Genomic DNA, 23,392 nt, shown 5'->3' with positions numbered 1-23,392 from the left:
AAGTAAGCATCTCTCAGGTCTATAGTGACAAACCAGTCCTCCGCACGTATCTGAGACAAGATAGTCTTTAGCGTTAGCATCTTGAACTTCCCTTTGTAGAGGGCGAAGTTCAGGCGGCGGAGGTCCAGGATGGGACGCAGACCGCCGTCTTTCTTCGGAACAAGGAAATAACGGCTGAAGAAGCCACATTTCTCCTCTGTTGCCGGAACTTCCTCTATTGCCCCCTTTAGGAGGAGAGAAGAGAGCTCTTGTTGTAGCACAGAAGCCTGAGAGGCGCTGTTTACTACCGTCTGAGCGACCCCGTCGAAGCGAGGAGGGTTGCGACAGAACTGAAGCGTGTAGCCTGACTGAATCGTGCGGAGGACCCAGGATGATATCCCTGGCAAAAGTTTCCACTCGAGGAGGAAATTTGACAAAGTGGGAGGTATGATGAGGTGCGGTGGACATACCTGAGTTGGGGTGTCGAGCTGGACCTCTGAGGGGGGTGTGGCCATCCGCAGAGGAGAGCACGTGGCGTCCTGGCGCGGAGTAGGCAGTGGAAGGCTGGGCCGCTCTGGTTCCCGGAGAAGACCGGATGTGTCTCCGTCTGGACGAGCGGCGGATGGTGAGCCAATCAGACGTGAGGGGAGAAAGCAGAGAGCGTCTCCTTCCTTCAGCGCCGGAAAAGGCGAGGATATAGTCGGTTCTGTATTCCGAAGCGCGCTGGGCGGCGGAAATGACAGAGCTGGATAGGGAGAGCTGGTGGGGGGCGGGCAGAAACGCTTGCGCGGTCTGACCCAGCCCCGGTCGTGAACTGCAGCTCCCCTTTTTCTGACCGGAGGGTCAGGAGCGACTCGAAGTGGCCGAAGCAGAAGGTTTGCTGGGCCGCTTTGGGTCGATGCGTCTGTGAGGACGTTGACGGGGAAATGGACGACCGCGAGCTCCCCAGACCGTGGTGGGTGGAGGATAACTCTGGTCGCTCCTCCGGGCGGTAAACTCTCTTTTGAAAGAGGGGCGATCTCTGGACTGAGAGGGGGAGGGGGAAGGAGCGTCCCTCGCTCTCCTCGGCATGAACTGCTTAAGAGCGGCAGACTGGGATTTTGCAGATCTAAACTTCTCAACCACAGTGTTAACTGCCTCCCCAAACAATCCGGACTGGGAAATCGGAGCGTCCATAAGGAAAACTTTCTCCTTGTCGCGAATCTCAGTGAGATTAAGCCATAAGTGGCGCTCCGCCACCACCGCGCCCGCCATAGAGCGCCCTACAGCGCGAGCTGTGTGCTTAGTTGCTCGTAACGCTAAATCCGTGGCTTTACGGAGCTCCTTTACAGCTTCCGGCGTCAAACCGGTGCCCTAGTCCATTTCCTTCAAAACATCCGCCTGATATGCCTGGAGAATGGCCATAGTATGAAGGGCCATGCCAGCCTGACCAGCCGCCATGTAGGATTTTCCAATCAGAGCCGAAGTGGTCCTGCACGGCTTAGTGGGAAGAAGGGGGCGGGACTTCCACGAGGGAGCTGAAGATGGCGCGAGGTGAGTGGCCAGCGTGTCCTCAACCGCGGGAATAGCGGAATAGCCCTGTTCCTCAAAACCCACGAGGTTGGTGAAATCAGCGGCTGCCGCGTTAGTTAGGCGGGCTGAGAACGGCTGCTTCCAGGATCTAGAAATCTCACTGTGTAGATCACTGAAAAATGGTAGCTTCCTCCGCGGAGGCCTAGAATTAGGGCCGCTGAGGAATCTCTCATCCAACCGAGAAGATTGAGCTTCGCGGGGTTCATCCGGCCACTCGATCGCGAGCTTCTGTGTAGCGCGCGCGAGTACATCCACAAGCTCGTCATACGCCGCTGATGGCCGCGCTTCCTGGCCGCTTGGCGGGAGAGCGTCGTCAGTATTTGCAGCACCGAAATCCTCGGAGTCGGATGCTGCAGTGAAAATGACATCCTCCAGTCCGAAGGAAACCGCATCGCGTGCCTCCGGGCTGGGACAGAGATAATCGTGCGAGTATTCCACAGGCGGAGTCCCGCGCACGTGCTCGGGGGAGAGAGGGAGAGAAAGGGCGAGGCCCGTCTGCTCGCACTCCACATCCTCGAGCTCTACATCCGAACCCCAGGTCGCGGATCCAAGAGAGGCCTGCGCGGCCTCGGGAGCGCGACGGGGAAAAACGGATGACTCCCTCTCAAAAACCGCGAGCCTCGAGCGGAGGGTTTTGAGAAGGAGGTTATCGCAGTATTTACAGTTAGAGAACCCCTGAACCGCGTCGCGTGCGTGTGGAAATCCCAGACATTTAACACACTTACTGTGGGGATCGTCGATCGCGATGAAGCGAGTGCACGGCGGTGGGCAACGTCGGAATTCCATAGCACTTCACCACAAGGAGAACAAAGTTCCACAATCCGCGGTCGCTGAAGTGCTGAGGTAAATATCGACTGTTTTTGGGCCATAAAAATCGATAACCGAAGGGCATGAAATGGCCGCTTCGTGAAGGCAGAGAAATCTGAGGAGCAGATGGCGCGCGCGCGCTAATATAGGTGACTACGTCAGGTGGGGCGACGTGCGCGCCATCAGCCAATCAATTGGCGTGATTCTATAAGGGCTTCAGACAATCGGCACACCCAGAGGGCGTCCCATTACGTCATTAAAGTGACGCAGCGTCGAGTGAACCTATGAAAGAGAACAAGTGATTATCATATGTAAGCAGATGCATATGTAAAATAATGCGATCACCAATATTAAACCGCATATAAATCAAAACTGCCTAATGTTACTGAATGAAATGTCGACCCAGGACGAGCTATAGGACAGTGAAGCTTTGAGGTGTTGATGGACTGTTTGATCATCATTCTGAATCCGATCTGGATGTAGGATTTGATAAAAATTTGTTTTTCTCAGGATTTTGTTCAAAATGTTGCTTTTTTATGAAACTTACCCATATTCACGTGCTGATAAAAAAGAATGCATGAAGCTAGAATAAAAATATGATTTCATTTTTGGCAACTTTTTTTTTTAAAACACTGGCAGGGAAAGAGTTAACAACCATCGTTTTGTTATTTTCCTTAAGTTGCTTTTAGTGTGTTTGTTACTGTTATTTTCAGTTCTTGAGGTACTTTGAGAACTTTCAGATTCTACATTTTGTCGTATATTGGTATTGATAAATCTATTTAACAATATACATTTTATAAATACAACACAAATATACAATAAAAACAAAAAATACATAAAAAAGTTCAAACCCACATTTGTGACCCTGGACCACAAAACCAGTCATAAGGGCCAATTTATATAGCATTTTGAGATTTATACACCAGCTGAAATACAACTATCTGAAACCCCCCCGAAATATTGAGAAAATCGCCTTTTAAGTTGTCCAAATGAAGTCCTTAGCAAGGCACATTACAACTAATATATTTTTTGATATATTTACGGTAGGAAATATCTTCATGGAACATGATCTTTACTTATCCTAATGATTTTTGGCATAAAAGAAAAATACCATATTTTGACCCATACAATGTATTGTTGGCTATTGCCACAAATATGTTGGCAAATTATGACTGGTTTTATGGTCCAGGGTCACATTTATGCATTGATTGTTATCTTATATACTGTGATACAATGCAGCCTTCTTTCAGTTCATAATAGTACATTAAATCAAACCCATGAACACTGCCAGCTTTGGACCTGACTGGCAGGTTTTTCTTTTTATAACCACCTTAATCTTAATTTGTGAACATAGCAATTTTGTTTTTCTCAGAACTCTTGGACTATCTACAGTTTTGTCTGTACAAAGAGACACACAAAAAAACGTTTGTGAGATGTTTTTTTTTTCTTTCTCATACCTCCCCCTTCCTTCTCTCCTATTCATTCTTTTAAACAGGCTAATGCAATTAACTATTCAGCAAAGAAAAAAAAAACACTCAAGGATCCTGTCCACTCTCTCTCTCAGCAGTGAAAAGCAATGCTCTGGTCTTGGTTCAGTGAAGTGTTAGAGTTCACTGATCTTACAGGCAGTGTTTGTTTTAGCACGCGTGTTTCCATAGATGTCTCGTTCCTGGCGACGAGAGCCCGCCGTCCGGCTGCAGTTTCTCCCTCACACTCTTCACAAAGCTTATTAGTGTTTCTTGTCTGCATTATTCATGACTAAGAAATTCAAATTATATCAATCATGACGTATTCACAAACTTGTTTAGTCAAATTAAGTGCATTGTCTATTTTTGTACTAACCCACATGTGTAACAGGTTTCATTTCATGCTTATACTTTCTTCTCAATAAATTGCACCATGGTACAGTGATGGTATGCTATATATACTATAGTAGACGTTTCTCTTGATATATAAAATATCTGAAGAACAAAAAGCAGCTAGCATGTTAAGACTCTGGGTTCAGCCTCAGTATGTGTGAGAAAGCAAACCAGGTGTTTTCGTTTTACGGCTGTTGTCTTGCCGTATATAGGCACGTCAAAGATTTTAAACACCCACACGTCACTTGTAGGTTTTGAAGAACAAGTTCTCAGTTTTATTGCTTTATTTGTTCCCACAAACAAGCAGAAGACCTTGAGGCTAAACCAAGCCTGATGCAGTCTGTAATATCATTGCGCCTGCTGCACCCATGGTATGGCAGCAAAGTTCCTTGATTATTACGCAGAAATGAGAGTATAGTTCCTAATAGGGATGCACCGAATCCAGGGTTCGGGTTCGGATTCGGCCGAATATTGGGCTTTTTGACTGGGTTCGGTTTCTGCCGAACCTCAGAATTTATTTCCACCGAACCCGAACCCTAGGCTTGCACTATGCGCGCCCCGCTGGTCGAACGACGCAGCTGTTGAAAGTGAAAATGGAACTCATGAACAGAAAACGTGGCAGTATACTTTAAGTCAAAAGAAGGCGATTCAAGTTGAGCTACGCGTTCAATTTGCAATGCCGATTTGTCTCGTGATGACAAGGACCCTAAACAACATCCGCTGTTAAAGGTCCCATGGCATGGCATTTTTCTATTATTTTACAGTGTTTCCTGAGGTGTACTTATATTGTTAGTATGATTTTTACATCATAGAATGTCATAATTTAGAAATAAAAGGCATTTTGTCTATACTGCTGTTTGCCCTGTGGCTGACTGCCCTGTTTCAAGAGGCGTGTCTGCTGTGAGACTTCAGTAAAAACGCCCACTGTTGTGATTGGCTGACATCTTTGCATTTGAAATGAGCGGAGGGGGCGTGGTTTAACGAGGTCTACGACGCACGAGCTGCTGCCAGAGAGACGGGTGGACCTGAGTTCACTTCACATCAGTTCTCTCAGCATGTCTCAGTTCAGGGTGAACTGTTGTAGTTACTAGAATATACTTCAGGTTATTAGTTTATTTCTAGTCGGAGGGGCTGTCACTCATGTCAGAAAGTTAGTAACTTTAGTAAATTATGGATCAGCGCTGACTCGAGACGCGAACCGTTTAGAACGATTCAGTCCGATTTGGTGAACTGGTTCGGTTCACTAAAAAGAACCGATTCAAAAGAATGATTCGTTCACGAACCGGACATCACGGAGACGGAGCGATTGCTAACAAAGTTATTTATAGTAACTACTGAGTTGTGAGAGCGCTGTCTGTCAGCGCGAGTTTATTGTGTTTGTATCTGAGAGTTCTGAATAAACACGAGTCCCAGTCACGCCGAGTCCGTCTTCATCATTATTCTACCAACTTTGTAACACATGCAATGTACCATTACAGCGAGATGAACGAGTTAGTAAGTTTGATTAAAGCATTATTTCTAGATATGTTCCAATCATATGAAAAGCGTCAGTGACGCGCATTGAGTAACTTACACAGCGCAAACAAAGACACAACAACAGTAATCGAATGTAATCCAGTTTATTGTGGGGAAAGCTGGCTAGCCTAGCCGGATACCCTCACGCTTACCCCCCTTCTGCTTAATCTAACGCCGCGTTTGGTGCCTCCGCTGTGGGCCAGATGCAGTACTGGGGGTCGGGGATGTTGAAGGCCGAGCTTCGGCGTGCGTGAGGTTTATCTCTAAAGATGTGGCTCTGCTGATGTTAAGCAGAAACTCCCGACTGTATGCACATTTAAGAACAGATAGACGCGACGAGGACGTACAAAAACACTGACTCACAAGATAGAAAACACGAAAACACCGTTCTGTCGGGAGAGAGAGAAGCCGCAGTGTGTGCACGAATAATAAATAATTAGCTACACATAAGAAATCACTGATCACAGATCAGAAGGAACTGAAAAAAGACTGTTTTCATTTGTACATCCAAACACTGAGAAACTGCCAGCATTCACTCGTTCACAACCCATGATATATCGAGCGTTTGCATGGGCGTGCCAGATTCTCTGGGCGGAGGAAAGGGAGGTAACCATTCCTGCTTGGACGTCAAACCAGGAGACTTCAGGATTGGCTCGTCTGGCCTGTCATTTTCTCAAAGGCAGAGAAAGACAGCCAGAACTCGGGTTTACACCGATCAACATTTCTATCCACTTGGGGACAATATTCAGGCTAGGGGAACTCATATTAATGTTGAAATACCTCATAAAATGAAAATTTCATGCCATGGGACCTTTAAAACATTTGCATATGAAACATCCGAGAGAATACGAGTTGTGCATGAAGGAATCTACAGACAGCAGCCAAAATGTATTTCATTTTACCGTGCAAACAGCCTATAGATCTATAGATCAGATAAAATATAAATAAAATTTATAAAATATATAGGCCTACACTAAATATTTTTCACTTAAATAATTACCAAATTAAGATGACAAAATGAAAATACACTGAATCCGTTAGCTTTGAAGAACCGGAATTAGGTAAATAGGTAGAAAATATACTATATATCTTTACATATCTATTCTCTTAAACCCATCATTTCGTTATTTTTACTAACCCAAATAATGATTCATCCGCTAGGTTGCACGTGAGGGGGAAAAAATAGGTTCCTTCCACTTAAGAGTTGAGCTCTTTTTATTTTTATATATCTCTTTACATAAATACTATTTTCTACTTTTAAAAAAATGACTTTGTTATTTTACTAACCCAGTGTTTTGTGAATGCTGTTTCACGTGAATATTACCACAAGAGTGAACCACAAAGCTTTGTTTAGCCTAGAAAGGAAATAATGGTCAGAGAGCACTTTTTCATTCTGTTTTGCGATCTGTCTGGACCTGGTCACTCGATTTTCCGTGAATTTTAACAATAGGCCTAGTCCATTTTATCCCAATGGACATGGACATCTCGTTTCTTTTCCCAACTCTTCACTCACGTCGCACCCATGTTCGCAGGGGATTATAAACGTTTCTTCCTTTCGTTTGCTTATAATTAAGTCTATTATAACTATTCACATCCTTTACTGTGGGAAAGCATAAAAAACACTGTAAGACGAATACCTTTTTACTTCAAATTTTATTTAACACAGTTTGTTCTTGTTATTAAACTTGGTAAGGCGCGTCAAGTTTGGTTAATTTGTATAGCGCATTTCACACACGCCGGTGATTTTAGTTTCGTTTTCTCTGGCAGTGAATAATCAAACATTGCCTAAATGTCTTGACCCTGTGGAAAATAAAATCCACTCTTCAGACCTTTTACAACAAGTGTTGCTTTGCAACATCAGTAGAACATGACGAAGATAGCCTATTCAAGAAGGTGTCTATTCAGTGTCCCATTCCTCTCAAAGCGCAGAGCGGTATATGACGCATCTTTGCGGGGAAATAGTATGAATCAAATATTTTTCTAACTAATATTTAATTTTCATATATTCTTGAGGTTACCATTATTTACTGAAAATCGTTTTTGTTTTATAGGCTGTGTTGTTTCACTGACAGAAGTGCTAAAATAAACACGCATGCTTATGGATGTTTCAGCCTCAAATGATTTCAAAATGTAGGCTATATATCTGGCATAGACTATTTAAATAGCATATATGCATTAGTTACATTCTCAATTTAATTTACAGAGCAATCCCTGCTAAGTTTTTAGTTTAACTAATACTATAGAAGAGGATTAGTGTCTGTCGCACACAACAGACTCGCAACGGGGGCGTGGCATCACGATGGTGGCCCTCCATCTTGATGTCGGCACAACCCTAGCGCGCGCATAGCAACCCAACCTCGTTATACTTAATAAATATATTTGCTTCTTCTTAGCGTTCCTGCAACTGAGTATTCTCTGTCTAGAGCGCACAACTGCATGAGTATACGGAAGAAGCGTATGCCAGATCTTTCATTTTGGGTTAAGCTGTGTTGGTTTGACATTGGGGAAAATAGAATAATAGATTCAAAATGTATTAGCCTTTTTATCCGTTAGGGATGTGACTGTGAGAACATTTTCCCTCACCGTCACATTTTACAGTGCTTGTGCACTGAGTGGCTGTGAACGAATGCAGTCATGCGCAGTTTACTTTCGGTTTGCCAATTCGGCGGCGAGTTGCTTGAGTGTTGATGTAAACACAGTCGGTTATGCTTTAAGTGAACGATATCAGTTGGGGAAAGAAACCAAATGCGTGTCAATAGGATCCGTGCATTAGGTCTTAAAGTGACAGCCTGCTAATACAGTAAACCTGCCGCTGTCTGTCAAACAAAAGAACAAGAGAAAATCACTCTGTGCTCTTGGCTGAATAACCTTTGTAGCTTTATTATGTATCAGTGCATATTTAATTAATGTGAAGACTACTGTTTTTAGTTCTTATTTTTAATAACAAAGATAGATTAAAATAACAAAAATAATCGTCCACCCCTAGTTCAGGTGTCTTTGTTTACCTGGATGTTCTTGATGTTACGTTTTAGGTTGATTTAATTATATATTACCAAGTCAAGCAAAGAGTTTTTGGTATTTAAATATTGGCATTACATTTTTTGTTTGTTTACATTGATTTTAAAATTATAATGTCAGATTTGTGACATAAATTTTTGCTAAAACACTGCTGGTCACTTTCAAAAGTTGTAGCGATGCTTTCTCTTTCCAGAAAGAATGTGAAACAAGCAATATCGTATCGCATATCGAATATGGCATTAAGTGCCGAAAGTATTCGACACCACAGGTTGCCAGTTTGCAGAAAACGCACCGTATCGCTGCCATGGAAGTCAGCAAACAAACTGGGTCAGGGATCGCAGATTCTACCTGACCTAAAAAGCCTCGGCATCCATCTAAAAATCTCTATGAACGAGAGCATATTAAAACGCGGATTAATCAACTCATCAACTTAGTGTGTGAGTGTCCTCGCCTTCCATTGTCAATTGCGCTCGTTCCTGTTGCGTGTCCTCAAACTGGCAACCCAGCGTTGAGTCTGAGGAGGAGGGGGGGGGGGAATTAAAATTTGGACTGCAGTACCCATATCACCCACTAGCTTTCATTCTTACATACAGTACCTTTAAAGTAGAGTTGTTCCGATTCCGATACTAGTATCGGAAATATCACCGATACCACAAAAAATTCTGGCATCGGTATCGGCGAGTACTTGAACCCATGCACCGATCCGGTACCATTTTCTTAAACAAGGGCTGTTTCCGAAATCGCCCCCTATACCCTCATTCACTATTCCCTACATTAGTCCACTGATATAGTCCACTTCGAAAACGAGTGAGTGATTTCGGACACTAAGTGCGCCGGAAAGGCTGCCGTTTTTGCAGTTTGTGCTTGCTGTTTGGCAGCTCCAGTAATAAAGAAAAGATTTATCCTGAACTCTGCTACGGAAACTAGCATGTAACCTTAATCAAACAATATAATAATCATCTTAAAAAGGATAATTTATACCTGTATGCATGATATTGGGCTGGACCAGTGCGGTTCGGAAGATGGATGGATGATTGATTCAGCTGTGGGCACTATTTGAGGGAACAGCCATTTAGTGGTGTCCGAAACCATAGTGGACGTTAAGTGCACTCAAACAATCCCACAATGCACCACAATAACGAGTTTGCAACCGATGTATGCTCGACGGCTAGGGAATACCCATAATGCACTGTGAGAGTCGCGCCGTGCATTGAAAGAATTCCCGTGTTTCGCCAGGAGATGGCATCGACTCACACACTTTTTAAGACCAATGATATTGGGCCCACTCACTTGTATCGTCTCTAATTGAGCACGTCTGTTTACATACCCTGATAAACACTGATTAAACGCGTTAGTAGCTTTATTTTCACTTTTCTAATATTTTCTTCATATTCATAGAAAATAAATTCCTTTCCGATCTGATATATGATGGAAAAAGGATCAGTGCGAGTTTGGTAAAAGGCGGATTCGAACCTCTGATCAATTTGCATCAAATCTTAACGCCAAGAGTCTTACCCCTACACTATTGCTGCTGATGAAGATTGTGTATTCCGTAGGTGTGTGTTCGTCAACCAGACGTTTAAACAAGCCGATATATTTAAATATATTTTTTGTAAATTGCATCTACTCCAGTAAAATGTTTCTGTTAAAGGACCCACCAACATTTTTTTTTGCTTCTGACGCCCATAATATAAATAGTAGCCTACTATAAAGTATGAAATATATAGGCCTACTACGGTATATACAAATATTATTGTTATTTTTTTAATTAAATGCTTATTAGTTACTTTATTATTCCCCTTTCCAAGTAAGTTCAGTGCCACACAAGTAAAGAGTTATAGGGTTAACTTTAAGCTTGTTTGCTCGTTTTTGGAGTAGTGGAGTAATGGAGAATGAGGGTACATAGGGCGAATCGGACAGCGGTAAGTTCATTCATTCAGGGCGCGACTCTCAGTGCGTTGAGAGTACACCATCTGGTTGAGTGAGAGAACGTTTCAAAAGCATAAGGAGTTGTTTCTCGTTTGCTCTCGAAATGCTCTCGCGGGACTTTGCTGTCATACGCTCCAGCGCGTATCTAATGTACACTTGTTATTGCGGTGCATGGTGGGATTGAATGAGTGCACTCAAAAACGTCCACTATTGTTTCGGACACCACTAAAAATGGATGTTCACTCAAATAGTGCCCTATTTAAGGGTATAGGGGGCGATTTCGAACACAGCCAAGACCTAGTTATGACCGCGAGCTTTGCCTAACCACTGCACGGTTCTTCTTCGGTGCTCAGAATGCATTGCAAACACAGGAAGTTGTGCTGTGTTGCCACAAAGAACTACTGTTTAGAGCAGCGAAGAAGAAGAAATGAAAACATGTTAGCAGTAGGCTATGTCCACTGTTCACTGGCTGTTTAGCAGTATTTTCGCCCGCGAGCGCGCGTCCGCTGTCTTTATAATCTCTGAAGTGTGTCACTATCAAGCGGCAAACTCCCCCAGTTTCTCTACGTCCATATTCACAGTCTTTGGTCACTATATGAGGACACGAACGCATAAACTGTCACTTCATGAGAATTTACAGTTTCATTTGGGAAAACTGTCACATAAGGAACACAGACACTGAAATATCTTCATGGCTACCCGTCAAAATAAAAGTTCGGTTTAAAACATTTTAAATTGACAGAATATATTAGGCTACTGCTGTACAGTAGATTTAGCTACGTCTCTATGTAATAATAATACGTCTACTACTACTACTAATAATAATAATAATGCCTAGATGGTTGCTTATTTTTCACTTGTTTTGTTGTAAAGAGATTATTTTCTGATTAATATATATTTTTATATTCCTACATTTATTTGTTGCACTGTTTTTTATACAGTGATATTGTACAACTATAATACCTTTTTCGGTTTGCAGCGTTAGATTTGTGGCTGCATTTGAATTTCTTTTTCGCTTAAGAAAAATAAATAATATTACTGTCAAATGCATGTCAGATAATAAAAATACTGTAATGAATACAGTAGTTCACTGTATGTATTTGTTCATGTTTTATTAAGGGATAAGTCTGAAGCACACCATAAAATAATTCTAGCAATTCATACAGGGCTAGTAGTTTATACAGATACACACCCAGGTATCGGATCAGTACTCGGTATCGGCCGATACCCTGAGCCCAGGTATCGGAATCGGTATCGGGAAGGGAAAAAGGGTATCAGAACATCTCTACTTTAAAGGGGTCATGAACTGGCTTTTTTTAAATATACTGTTGTCTGAGGTCAACTTATGACGTTTGCGTGGTTTTTACAGTCAAAAACATCATAATGAATAAGTAATAGGCTATTTTCTACCCTGGTTTTGAGCCTCTCTTATGGTCGGTTTTTATGGGTGTGCCGCACTGGAGACTTGGAAGTAAACACCCACTGCTATGATTGGATAAGATTTGCATATTATAATGAGCTTCTGCTCCCCCGTGAGTACATGTGAGGGATTGTTTTGAAAGTGTGTGGGAAATGGCAACCGATATTATTCGTCCCACAGGGCTTGCAAAATGTCTTTATCAAACAAACACAATGATTTATCTCTCATCCACCCGCAATTAATAGGAATGTTATTTTTTTTATTACTTGGCCCGCCCGATCGGTGGATATAACCACGAACGATGCATAACTAACACATACACGCACACACTCACAAGCCTCACTGCAGAGTCAGATAAATCAAAGCATGATCAAAACTTCCGCGATTGTATTTTTCCTTCAAATATCAAGTCAAGAGTGTGAACAACACACATCAAGAAAGGAATGTTATGTCATTATTTAAGCCCGTCACCAGGCCGATGATACGTTTTGATCGCCCGTCTGGAAAACACATAGCCCCGGTACGTTGGGCTTTGCAAGCCCTGTGACAGCGTGCTAAGTTATGTTCAGTTAGACACGTACACATAATCGATAAATATCAAACGATCTGTAACAATGCAAAACTGTCACATATATTAAAAAAACTAAAACAAAACATATTTTACTCACATTAGTGTGTTGCTTCATTCATTCATGTAATCTCATCCTGTCTGCAAAGCCAGTCTCTTGTTTACAAACGAATCAGTGGTGAAATGAAGGAACAAACGCGCAATGTCTTCCCCACGTGAGCTGGATATTAATTAAAAATAAAGTTCATCCATGCATTCACAATATTTGAATCCAAAAGAAAGCTTATGCAGCATGTTTATTGCTTGGAAGTTCGATCCGGTTTAGCTCCAGGTAGGCCTATAATCGGTGGGTGGGGCTACAGAATCAGGCGTTGTTCTTCTTCTGGTGAGGCGGCCTTTCACCACACTCAGACGTCACAGCCTGGCACATTCTGAGATCGAGCGTTTTAAAGGATGTTCTTATATCACGATTAACTTTTACAAATCATAGGCTGGATGAAAAAGTTGATTTCTCAATTCATGACCCCTTTAATAATAAATATAGGCCTTATATTTGTTCAGTAACTGGGGAGCCTATTCATATATTCAAATAAATTAATGAATGAATAATTAATGACAGAAACAAATAATAATAGATATTTTTGAGTATACTGCATTAAGATTAACAATATTGTTTAATTTATATTGCATGCTCCTAATTATTGAATTAATATTTAGCTTCAATTACATTTGATTAGAACTTAACATATCTACTTCATCCTTCATTCGTCTTACCTTCATCCTTAATTTATGGGATCCAGACTGTAAAGCTCTCAAATTCTCCTTTGTAGATAATGAAAGCTCTAATGAAAAGTTACCATAGTTCTAGCATAGAATCCAGTTTAACTGTAGTATTAGTAAGATTATGTTACATGCACAAAACATGATCCTCATTACCATGGTTTTTATAACAACAACAACAACAATATAAGTAATATTAATCTATGATATTTGTAATGAAAAAGCACATAAAACAACCTTTATAAAACTTGCTTATATTGCCCTTATGTTGCCCAATATTTAATATAAGGTTAATAATATTGATAATAAATACCATAGTGACATTTCTACAGCGTTAGGAACTGCATGGCAAATTTGAATAGGGGTGGTGCTGTGTGGGTTAAAAAAATGACCTTTTGTGTACTGTTTACCTCGACACTTCAGTTTACATGGTCAGAGCTATTCAATCTGGTTCAGCTAAGTTCACCACAGGGCCTTTAAGGTTCACGTGAATTCAAATGGGTCAAGTGACCGGCGCTGGTTATCACTTCAATAGAGTGGCAAAAGCACAAAGCTCTTCATTAGCTCTGTGCAGGAGACACCGGTCCAGCTGCTCTCTCTCTCGTGCTGTGACTGCTTGATGCATATGCGGTTCGATCGGGTAGCAGCGTTTCATCACTTAGCTTTTGGTGCTTGTTTCCCATACGCTCCAGTAAAAAAAAAAAAAGGGGTCATGAACTTAAAGGGGTCATGAACTGCATTGTTTAGTAATGTTCCCTGGGGTGCACTTATAATGTTAGTATGAATGCTATAATTTCGTTCATAATTTCGAAATAAAGGGCATTTTTCCTACCCTGATTTTAGCCCTCTGATTTGAAGAGTCTGCTGTGAGACTCTGTTACGTCCCAGTAACAAGCTTAGATTGATAATAACAGGTAATAGACTTGCTGTGATAGTCGGTGTTACCGGTGTTCAGGCATAACACCGGTTACATCACGTGCCCCCCGCGGCACCGCGGCCACCGTCTTTTTGATATTTTATGGTACTAGTAAAAAATCATTCAGTTCTGTTAGAGAATTAAAAACTGAACGTGCAGCATGAGCCGAATGAGAGTCAGATCTCATTTATCAGAGAGTGAGGAGCTGAATGACAAAATGATCGCGGAAGATTTGGATTCAAAGCGGAATGTAAAAGTGCCTATTTAAGGGAGTTTGTCATTGTACTATTTTGTTTTTGTGTTTTTCATTTAAAGGTGAACTATGTACGATTTTTGCAGTAAAATATCCAAAAACCACTAAGCCAGTGTTATACAGTATATTTTGTTCAGTTGAGTACTTAGAATATCCCAAATGTTTCCAACTATTTGTAAATAGTGAGAAATTGCTATTTTAACCAAGGAACCGGGACGTGTGAGCTATGCGTGTGAGGGAGTCGCCTGTCGATTGCGTCATAATAGCGTTACCCTTGGTTTCCGGTTTTATTTAGCAGAAACGCTGTACTCTCACTACAGTGTGAACAAGTGTCATAGCAGCCTCCGAGCGAACGTCATAACTTCCTTTTCAACACACTCAGATACATCTAATACAATAAACAGAGTTGCGTTACCTCATACTCATGACTGGAAAAGAGGAAGTGGCGCCGGCGACCGTGTCATAATAAAAGTCCCGCCAGCGACTCTGCCATAATAACAGTCCCGCTCTTCAATCGCTCCTGCGGCCTTGCTCAGCTCCACAACACTCGCTCCTGCTCTGCTTCATACTACAGTAATGTTAATAATCGCATCCATGAACATGATTTCTGCCCGAGTCCTATCCTGACTGTTTCCCACCGGCTGTGAGATGAAGACCACATGTCCCAAGATTCTGCGCTCAAACGTGGCGTCATCAAACAACGCCTTTGTTTTGAACAGGCGACCTCTAGTGGAGTTACATAGTGTAGCTTTAATAATAATACAATGATACAATGCACTTATTGTGTACATACATGTTTTTACATTGTACTTACATTATAAAAAATAACTGCATGTAATCACGTCTGTAATTAGTTTCTGTAGTTACATTTGTAATTACAGAGTTGACACTTCCCTTACACCTAACCCTACCCTTAAACTTACCCATACCACCACACCTGTCCCTTACCCTACCCTTATCCCACCTCAATATCAGCAAAGGTGTTTTGCAATACAATTTGAACACAATAAGTACATTGTACTTGTTTTTATGTAAGTACATAGTACTTAAGGCCACCTAATATAAAGTGGGGCCATTCTTTTTCCCCCAATGTCAAACCAGCGCAGCTTAACCCAAAATGCAAGCTTCTTCCATATAAGCTTGGGTAGTTGTGCACTCTAAACAGAGAATACTCCGTTGCAGCCTTGCAGGGAACACTTAGGCTAAGAAGAAGCAAATATATTTATTAAGTATAACAAGGTAACAAGATAATTGTAAAATAAATAAAAAATTCACCAGATTTTATAGTATAAACATATTCAAGCGCGAATAAGAACCATTTCGAGAAGGATGCCAGGTGCACGGAAGGGAGAAATTTTATTTTATTTTATTTTTTATTTTTATTTTTTTAAATCAAATACCAACCCACCGAATGAATATTCAAATATTCTGGTACAGCCCTATTCAGTGTAAACGCCCACTGCAGAACTCTCACTGATAAACTCGTGCTGTTTGATTGACAGCTTTAGCTATTAAAGGATTAGTTCACTTTTAAATAAACTTGCTGATAATTTACTCACCCCCGTGTCATCCAAGATGTCCATGTCTTTTTTTTCTGCAGTGGAAAAGAAATTAAGGTTTTGGATGAAAACATTCCAGGGGTTTCCTCCATATGATGCACTTCAATGGGCCCCAAACGGTTCAAGGTCCAAATGATCGTGATCATCTCTGAGCTCAGCCATAACTTCCGCCAAGTGAGGTCAAATACGATCGTGGTCATAGATGTATACGTAGATGCCTCATTAGCGCCTGCACGGATCAGTAGAATGAGGCATCTACGATCGATATATCTATGACCACGATCGTATTTGACCTCATGTGGTGGAGGTTATGGCTGAGCTCAGAGATGATCACGCTCGTCTGAAAAGAGGTAAAATAATAGCATAAATACTGCTCGGTTTCTCTCAGAAACTGATCGTTTCGCTAGATAAGACCCTTATTCATCGTTTGGTATCGTTTAAAGCCATACTGAAACTGTCATTTGGACCTTGAACCGTTTGGGGCCCATTGAAGTGCATTATATGGAGGTGAAGTGCATTATTTGGTTTTTATCCAAAACCTTAATTTCTTTTCGACTGCAGAAAGAAAGACATGGACATCTTGGATGACATGGGGGTGAGTAAATGATCAGCAAAAGTTTATTTAAAAGTGAACTAATCCTTTAATCACAGTTTAAATAACAGATTATTTTCATCCTACTAAGAGCAACAATGTGAAGTTGACCGCTTAGTCACTGGTTTGATTTACTCACACATAGACAACGAACTTCTGACTGTACATGAATCATTACATATCAAAAATCACTGGTCACAGATCAGGCATTAGAATTAACACGGTTACTTACATGTTGTTGTATTAATGTCGAGTCCATATCATAAAAGTCTGTTTGCAAAGCCTGCGCCGAAATTGCGACCGATTTCCCAAAGAATCCACAGTGAAATGTACTGAATACAAATAAATAATGCTCAACTGAGATATTGTTCACATTCACATTCAGAGACGTTCACACAGTTGAAAATAAATAAGCACATTCCTAACATTAGGATCCTTTGGAAGGTAATGTTATTTGTAGTCCAGTGATCCTGTATCTCTTCTCTCCTTGTCATCTCACTAACACACCAGTGGGCGGGGCCAAAGTTGCAATAATGAAGTGGGGGGCAGGGGATTTTATGATACAATGGAAATAAATAGTCACCAAAACAACATTCTTCAAAATATCTTCTTGTATACACGTTTGGAACAACATAAATGAGAAAATTATGACAGAGTTTAGATTTTTGGGTGAACTATCCCTTTAAATCTGAGTGAATTATGCACCTGGTTGTTTTAAGGTCAGAACAAACGCTCCGTCAAAGGACAGTGTGAGCTGGACGTATATAGTATGTCAGAGAATGTATTTATACTACACACCTGCATACACTACATATTTAATAATATCATTTTATTTGAACTTAGTCTTATTCTGTACATTCTCCGATAGTACACATTTTCACAAATTTGTGCACCCTGCACTGTGATATTTTACATGATGTGACATCATTATTTTTGTTTTTCAATTATTGTGATTTAGTCCAGATCCATAACTGCTTTAAATAGGAGGTTATAAATTATGCAATAAAAAAATATTGAAAATATCTGTAATTCTCTCTCCCAGACAGAGGATGAGGATCCGGACAGGGGGCAGCCGTGTATGCGCTGTGGAGAACAGTGTCCTGGCTTCCGCATGCACGGATGGAGGTAAGATACTAGATACCATACTAGTTGAGGAAACATATCCATATCCTTCCTTTTTACTGTGACTTATATTGACATGAAAATGATGAGAGCCAGATTCAAATGAACACATTTGGTATGAGCACCACAGCTCAATGTGTCAAATCATGTGTACTAGCTGCTAGGCCACGGATCCCACCCTTGACGTACTTTTGAAGGACATTCAATTTGTCCTGACAATGTGCAGACGGAAACATCACAGCCTCAGACATAACATCTCGGATTATTGTTTTTGTTATGCATTTGTTTTTAAATGAAGTTCCTAGAGGAAAAGGAAAGCATGGAAGACGGTGCTGATTAACTGCAGTCTGTCAGGAAAAGATACGCGTGTGCGTTGTGTGAGACCTGGGATTCTTGTGTGTAACGCGAGACGTCTAATCATATTTCCAGAGCAGGTAATGAGAGCCGCACAGTGTTTACACTAACCACACTTCACTGTATGCCATTAAACAAGCCATCAGCTGAAGAATGATGAGCTTTAATGTAGCTGTAGTGTGTGTTTGCGTACTTTGCTCTCATGCTGACCGCGCTATAATACTCCTCTGGAGGATTCTTGAGTTTTACTTCTGGCAATACGTTTATATGGCAGCCAACATTATCCACACTTAAAAAATGTCCCATAAGGTGGAGTCCCATCGACCAGTAGATACAATGGGCCCTATCATACACCCGGCGCAATGCAACGTCAGGCGCGTCACAAGCCTGGCGCAGTTGTCATTTTCACGTCCTACGCCACGTTAAGGCGAGACACTACAGGTGAATAGCACATTTTTTTTTAATTAGAAGATATCACTGTGAAACTTCTCCAGTTTATTACTGGCATAAACATAAGAAAAAAATGTATTTACAAGTTGTGTGTAAATTAATGTTTTAATATGCAAATGTGGCCTTATATACTTAAATATACGCTCATGTGCATACATTTCCAAAAACAAAATCTGGAAATTGGAAAGGACCAGGTTTAAAATTCTTGGTTCTAATTGTTGACATATTAGATGAAAGGGCTTTTACAGAGGGGATTCTGGATATCTTATTTTGTGCTTTAGTAAATTAGAGAATACTGACAATAGCCGTATGAAATAAATCTATTTTTGCCATGTTTTTTGGGGTAAAAGGACCTATAACTCAGGATAGGAATGATATATCAACACATTCCTCTGGAAAAGCCTTCAGAATATAGTTAAGTACAAGATTGGAAAAATTGGTCCTTGTAGGTGCTACTGAAGTGGATATATCTGACTCTGTATAATGTATAAAATTGTATAATTTCATACATTTCTATTGAAACCCCCAACCTACAAACAAAATATATATTCAGTTCATTAATATCAGTAGTGTATAATATTTAACACAGGGAAATTGATAAATTAATAAATTATTAATAGCAATAGCCTTAAGCTGAAGAGAACTACCTTTACAAACACACATAACAACAATCACAAAAACTGCAATCAAACTGTCCCTGTTTGTTGTATGTCCATTAGGGGTGTAACGGTACACGTATTCGTACCGAACCGTTTCGGTACAGGGCTTTCGGTTCGGTGCACGCGTGTACGGTTTTTGAGTGCAATCTTTAACAGTTAACAGTAGGCTTGTTTTAAGCGTGGAACACTTCAATCCGAGTTCCCACACGAACATATTAAGTATTCAGTCCATTTTGTCACTAAAATTGTAAACGCTCTTTAATGTGGCGTGACTGATCACAGTTCAAGAGGCCGCGCAGATCATCTGTGAACGCGATCGACCATCTCTTCCTAAAGAATAAACATGAATGACCATCTGAAGGTATGTTGAGGATACATTACAACTTACTGTCACGTATCATATGTGGTGTAATCGCTCAATCAGTGTTTCAACGGAAAGACCTCAATATAACATCACATCATATCACATTTACCTCAGGCAGTCATTCAGTGTCGACAGAATTTTATTCACTAGAGAAATCAACTCTTTCACTAAATATATGCACTATATTAGCCTATTAATTATATTCTACTTAACCTGTTAATGATGTCTTGATTATTTCATGTATGTTTAAATAAACCTGTCATGAAAATGACAGACAAAATGGTTATATTTCAACAACGAATTGGAGAAAAAACTATTTTATAATTAGATTTAGAAGTTATAGCAAAAACTGCCTTGTGTGAAGTTTACATGTTTGCGTACTATGTTATTTGAGTGTTGATTATTATACCTAAAAATAAATAGCAACTGAATTTAGGCTAATAGTGTGGGCTCTGTTGTTAACCTTTAATAGTAATGTGCAATCTTCCTAACCTTTCGTTATAATTTAATTCATTTAAGGACATGCCCTTTTTTTTCCCAGTAAACCACTGTTTAATAAAAATAAATAAAAAGCAATTTTGTAAAACTGCTGTACCAAACCCGTACCGAACCGTGACCTCGAAACCGAGGTACGCACCGAACCGTCAGTTTTGTGTACCGTTACACCCCTAATGTCCATCTATAACTAATTGAATCTTATTTGCTGACAGGGTTTCATTGTCAAATCTGTTGTTGTTTACTTTCTTTTTACCAGCTCTTGCAATTGACAACTTTTTTTTGTCGTTTCTGTGAACATTTTTTAGCTGATTTTGGCGTTGTCTGCATTTTCTCTCAGGCGGAGAATAAACAAGGAAGCGTGAGAACCAATCACGTAGTCAGAAATTCACATGACCTACCAGATGTGGTTTTCGGCTATAGATTCCCCGTGTCTCGCCTTAAATAGCAAAAGCACTCTCACCCATTTGTTCGCCCATGGTCTGAAAGTGGTCTGAAATCGAGGTGTGTTCAGGCGCATTGTTGGCGTGTTGCTATTTTGAGGAACTGAAAACGACTGCGCCCTTGACCAACAAAAACCTGGTCTGAAGTCAATAGCGCAGTATTTTTTGTGTTTTATAAAGGGCGTGTTAGTAATATGCGTCTATAGGCGGGTTCACAACACACGTACACTCATTACACACACAGGGACACGCAGCAGCACACAAACATGCCAAACATGAAAAATAAAAGGATTCCTCTCTGGAGAAGTGTTCAGTCTTTCCACTTGTAAATTCCAACATGTAAATAGCAAATCTGCCGGCTTTTAAAGGGAATGGGAGATGAGACTCTGATTGGTTTATTGCACTTTACGCCCAAAACACACCCATGACTCGTTAAGAGACTAGAACAACCCTTTTGGACCATGCGCCGGGCGCACTGACCATTTTTTCTGTTGTCAAACTAGCAAAAGTGGATTCGGACACGTCCTAAGTGCACCTGCTCCATGCGCTTCAGACCATGCGCTCAGATCGCTAAAATAGGGCCCAATATGTCTGAAGTCATGGCCACTAGCACACTGAAATATAGATTTAGAAATATTTATATATATTTCAGAGCCAGTTCAGTGCTGTTTCCATCAGATTAATTTTAGATGTCTGAAATCCAAAGGGCAGTATGTGACGTTTTTGCATGCCAGCTGTTGATCCTTTTTTCTTAACAAAAAAACGAACACCACAAATAGACCATATAACTGCTGTAGTTTAGCTGTCTCTGATATCTTCCTTTTTCAGAAAGCAGTAGAATTGACTGATTGATAGATTGATTAGTCACATGACAATTACTTCTTGTTGTGCACCAATTTACCACTGTAGAAATCCCTAAGAAATTGCTCAAATAGTACTTTAGACAGACACATTTAAAATGATCAAGAGCTCTCATGAGATGAAGTCTGTAGTCATGGAGTCTAAAAAAGCTGTTTTATTCTATTCTATTCTTTTTGATCACATGACCAACTGAATACCAGGTGCTTTGTCTCTGAAACCCCCTATTATAAGACAGTTTTGAATGCAGCATAAATAGGTGGCAAATACACATGTGAATAGCTTTTGCTTGTTTTGTGTGATTCTACATCCACACCAGTAAGTGTCAGTACGCAGTCCAAGACTGTATCGCCAGCACAACATATAAAAAATATTACTTACACATCTTATATATGTATTTGACTGAAAGTACAAACATTTGCCCTCACAGTCAGGTCACATTTGGCCCACGTGTTTCAACACACACATACTCAAATGCCTCAGAAACACTTACCTTCAGCTGCCAGTGGGTGTGTGTGAAGAAGCCAGACAATGACCTGGAACAAATGCTAAAGGACATGAGGCATTCCAGTGAGTTCAAAGGTGTGTGCGTGTGTGCGTGTGTGCGTGTGTGCGTGTGTGCGTGTGTGCGTGTGTGCGTGTGTGCGTGTGTGTGTGTGTGTGTGTGTGTGTGTGTGTGTGTGTGTGTGTGTGTGTGTGTGTGTGTGTGTGTGCCTGTGCCTGTGCGTGTGCAAGAGAGAGAGACAGAGAGAGAGAGAGAGACATAGTCACATAGCTATATGTTGGGTCTTAAGAAATTAGACTTAGTTAGCAACTTACTGAAATAAATATGTTTAAGTTGAAGTACAATACTAAAATTACTAAAAACTGAAATAAAAATAAAGTAAAGCGAAATTTCATTTAAACAAATGACAAAAGTAAATTAAAAACAATTAAACTAAAATAAAAAAATTGAAAATAAAGGTTATTAAAACCATATGAACTTGATATAGCATGTGCAAAAATATAGACAGATCTATTAACAGTCTTTGGGATTGCCTAATGAATAAATCATTTCAGATGTACTTTGGTTGTGCATCAATAAACTGGTGAAGTAATTTGGGGTTTGAAAATCAGATTTCTTTTTTTTTATTAAAATGTCTTCAATATGGTAATGATATTAAATATTTTGACTGAACTGACAATATCATTCTGCAGTTTCACGTAGCGCACACACGCACACACACGCACACACACACACACACACACACACACACACACACACACACACACACACACACACACACACACACACACACACACACACACACACACACACACACACACACACACACACACACACACTTACACTTCAAAAGAACAACATTCATTTGAAATATAATTTTCTTGAAAGTCTTTACTGTCACTTTTGATCTATTTATATTTCCTTCGAATAAGTTCCCTATATTTATAATTATTTGGATAATTTTTTCATGTAGGCATATACATCAAATCAAATAAATGCACAAATAAAATAGTATTTATAGAGAGCAGCATTTCTGTATTTTACCACACACAAATGCCTTTTTTTAGGGGATGTATCAGCGTGTGTGCGTGTGTGTGTGTGTGTGTGTGTGTGTCTTGTAACAGTAATGATTCAATCAGTCATGTGGCAGGATAGACCAAAGTCTGAACACCTCACAGCCCTCGTGACTTGTCTAATCAAATCATGCTTAAACAAAGGGCCTGTGTGTTACGCTGATTAGATCCCAAACCACATCATGTAGCCGCAAGAGCGTTGAGCGTTGAAGGCGTCGGCCTTCCCCTCTATAAAAACTGGAACCGACCGTCAGCTCTTTGCATTCTCGCCACCACAAGGAACGGACCTCTTGGCATTTAGC

The 23,392-nt window shown here is 40.7% G+C and overlaps 1 protein-coding gene across 2 annotated transcripts in view; it reads left to right on the top strand.

The window, feature by feature from the left end:
* prickle3 (prickle homolog 3) overlaps positions 1-23,392 on the top strand; it is a 78,957-nt gene that overhangs the window by 7,562 nt on the left and 48,003 nt on the right. For both annotated transcript variants that reach the window (XR_013817349.1, XM_079827687.1), the window contains exon 2: positions 17,810-17,892. Coding sequence is in view for 1 of the 2 variants with exons in the window: in XM_079827687.1 (XP_079683813.1) it covers positions 17,810-17,892 (83 nt within the window). In the remaining variant the exon portion in view is untranslated. The remainder of the gene's footprint in view (positions 1-17,809; positions 17,893-23,392) is intronic.

This window comes from Gobio gobio (genome assembly GCF_949357685.1).
Source record: "Gobio gobio genome assembly, chromosome: 10".
NCBI classification, from domain to species: Eukaryota; Metazoa; Chordata; class Actinopteri; order Cypriniformes; family Gobionidae; genus Gobio; species Gobio gobio.
Note: the sequence above shows the minus strand (reverse complement) of the source record. Positions and strands in the feature narration are given on the sequence as shown.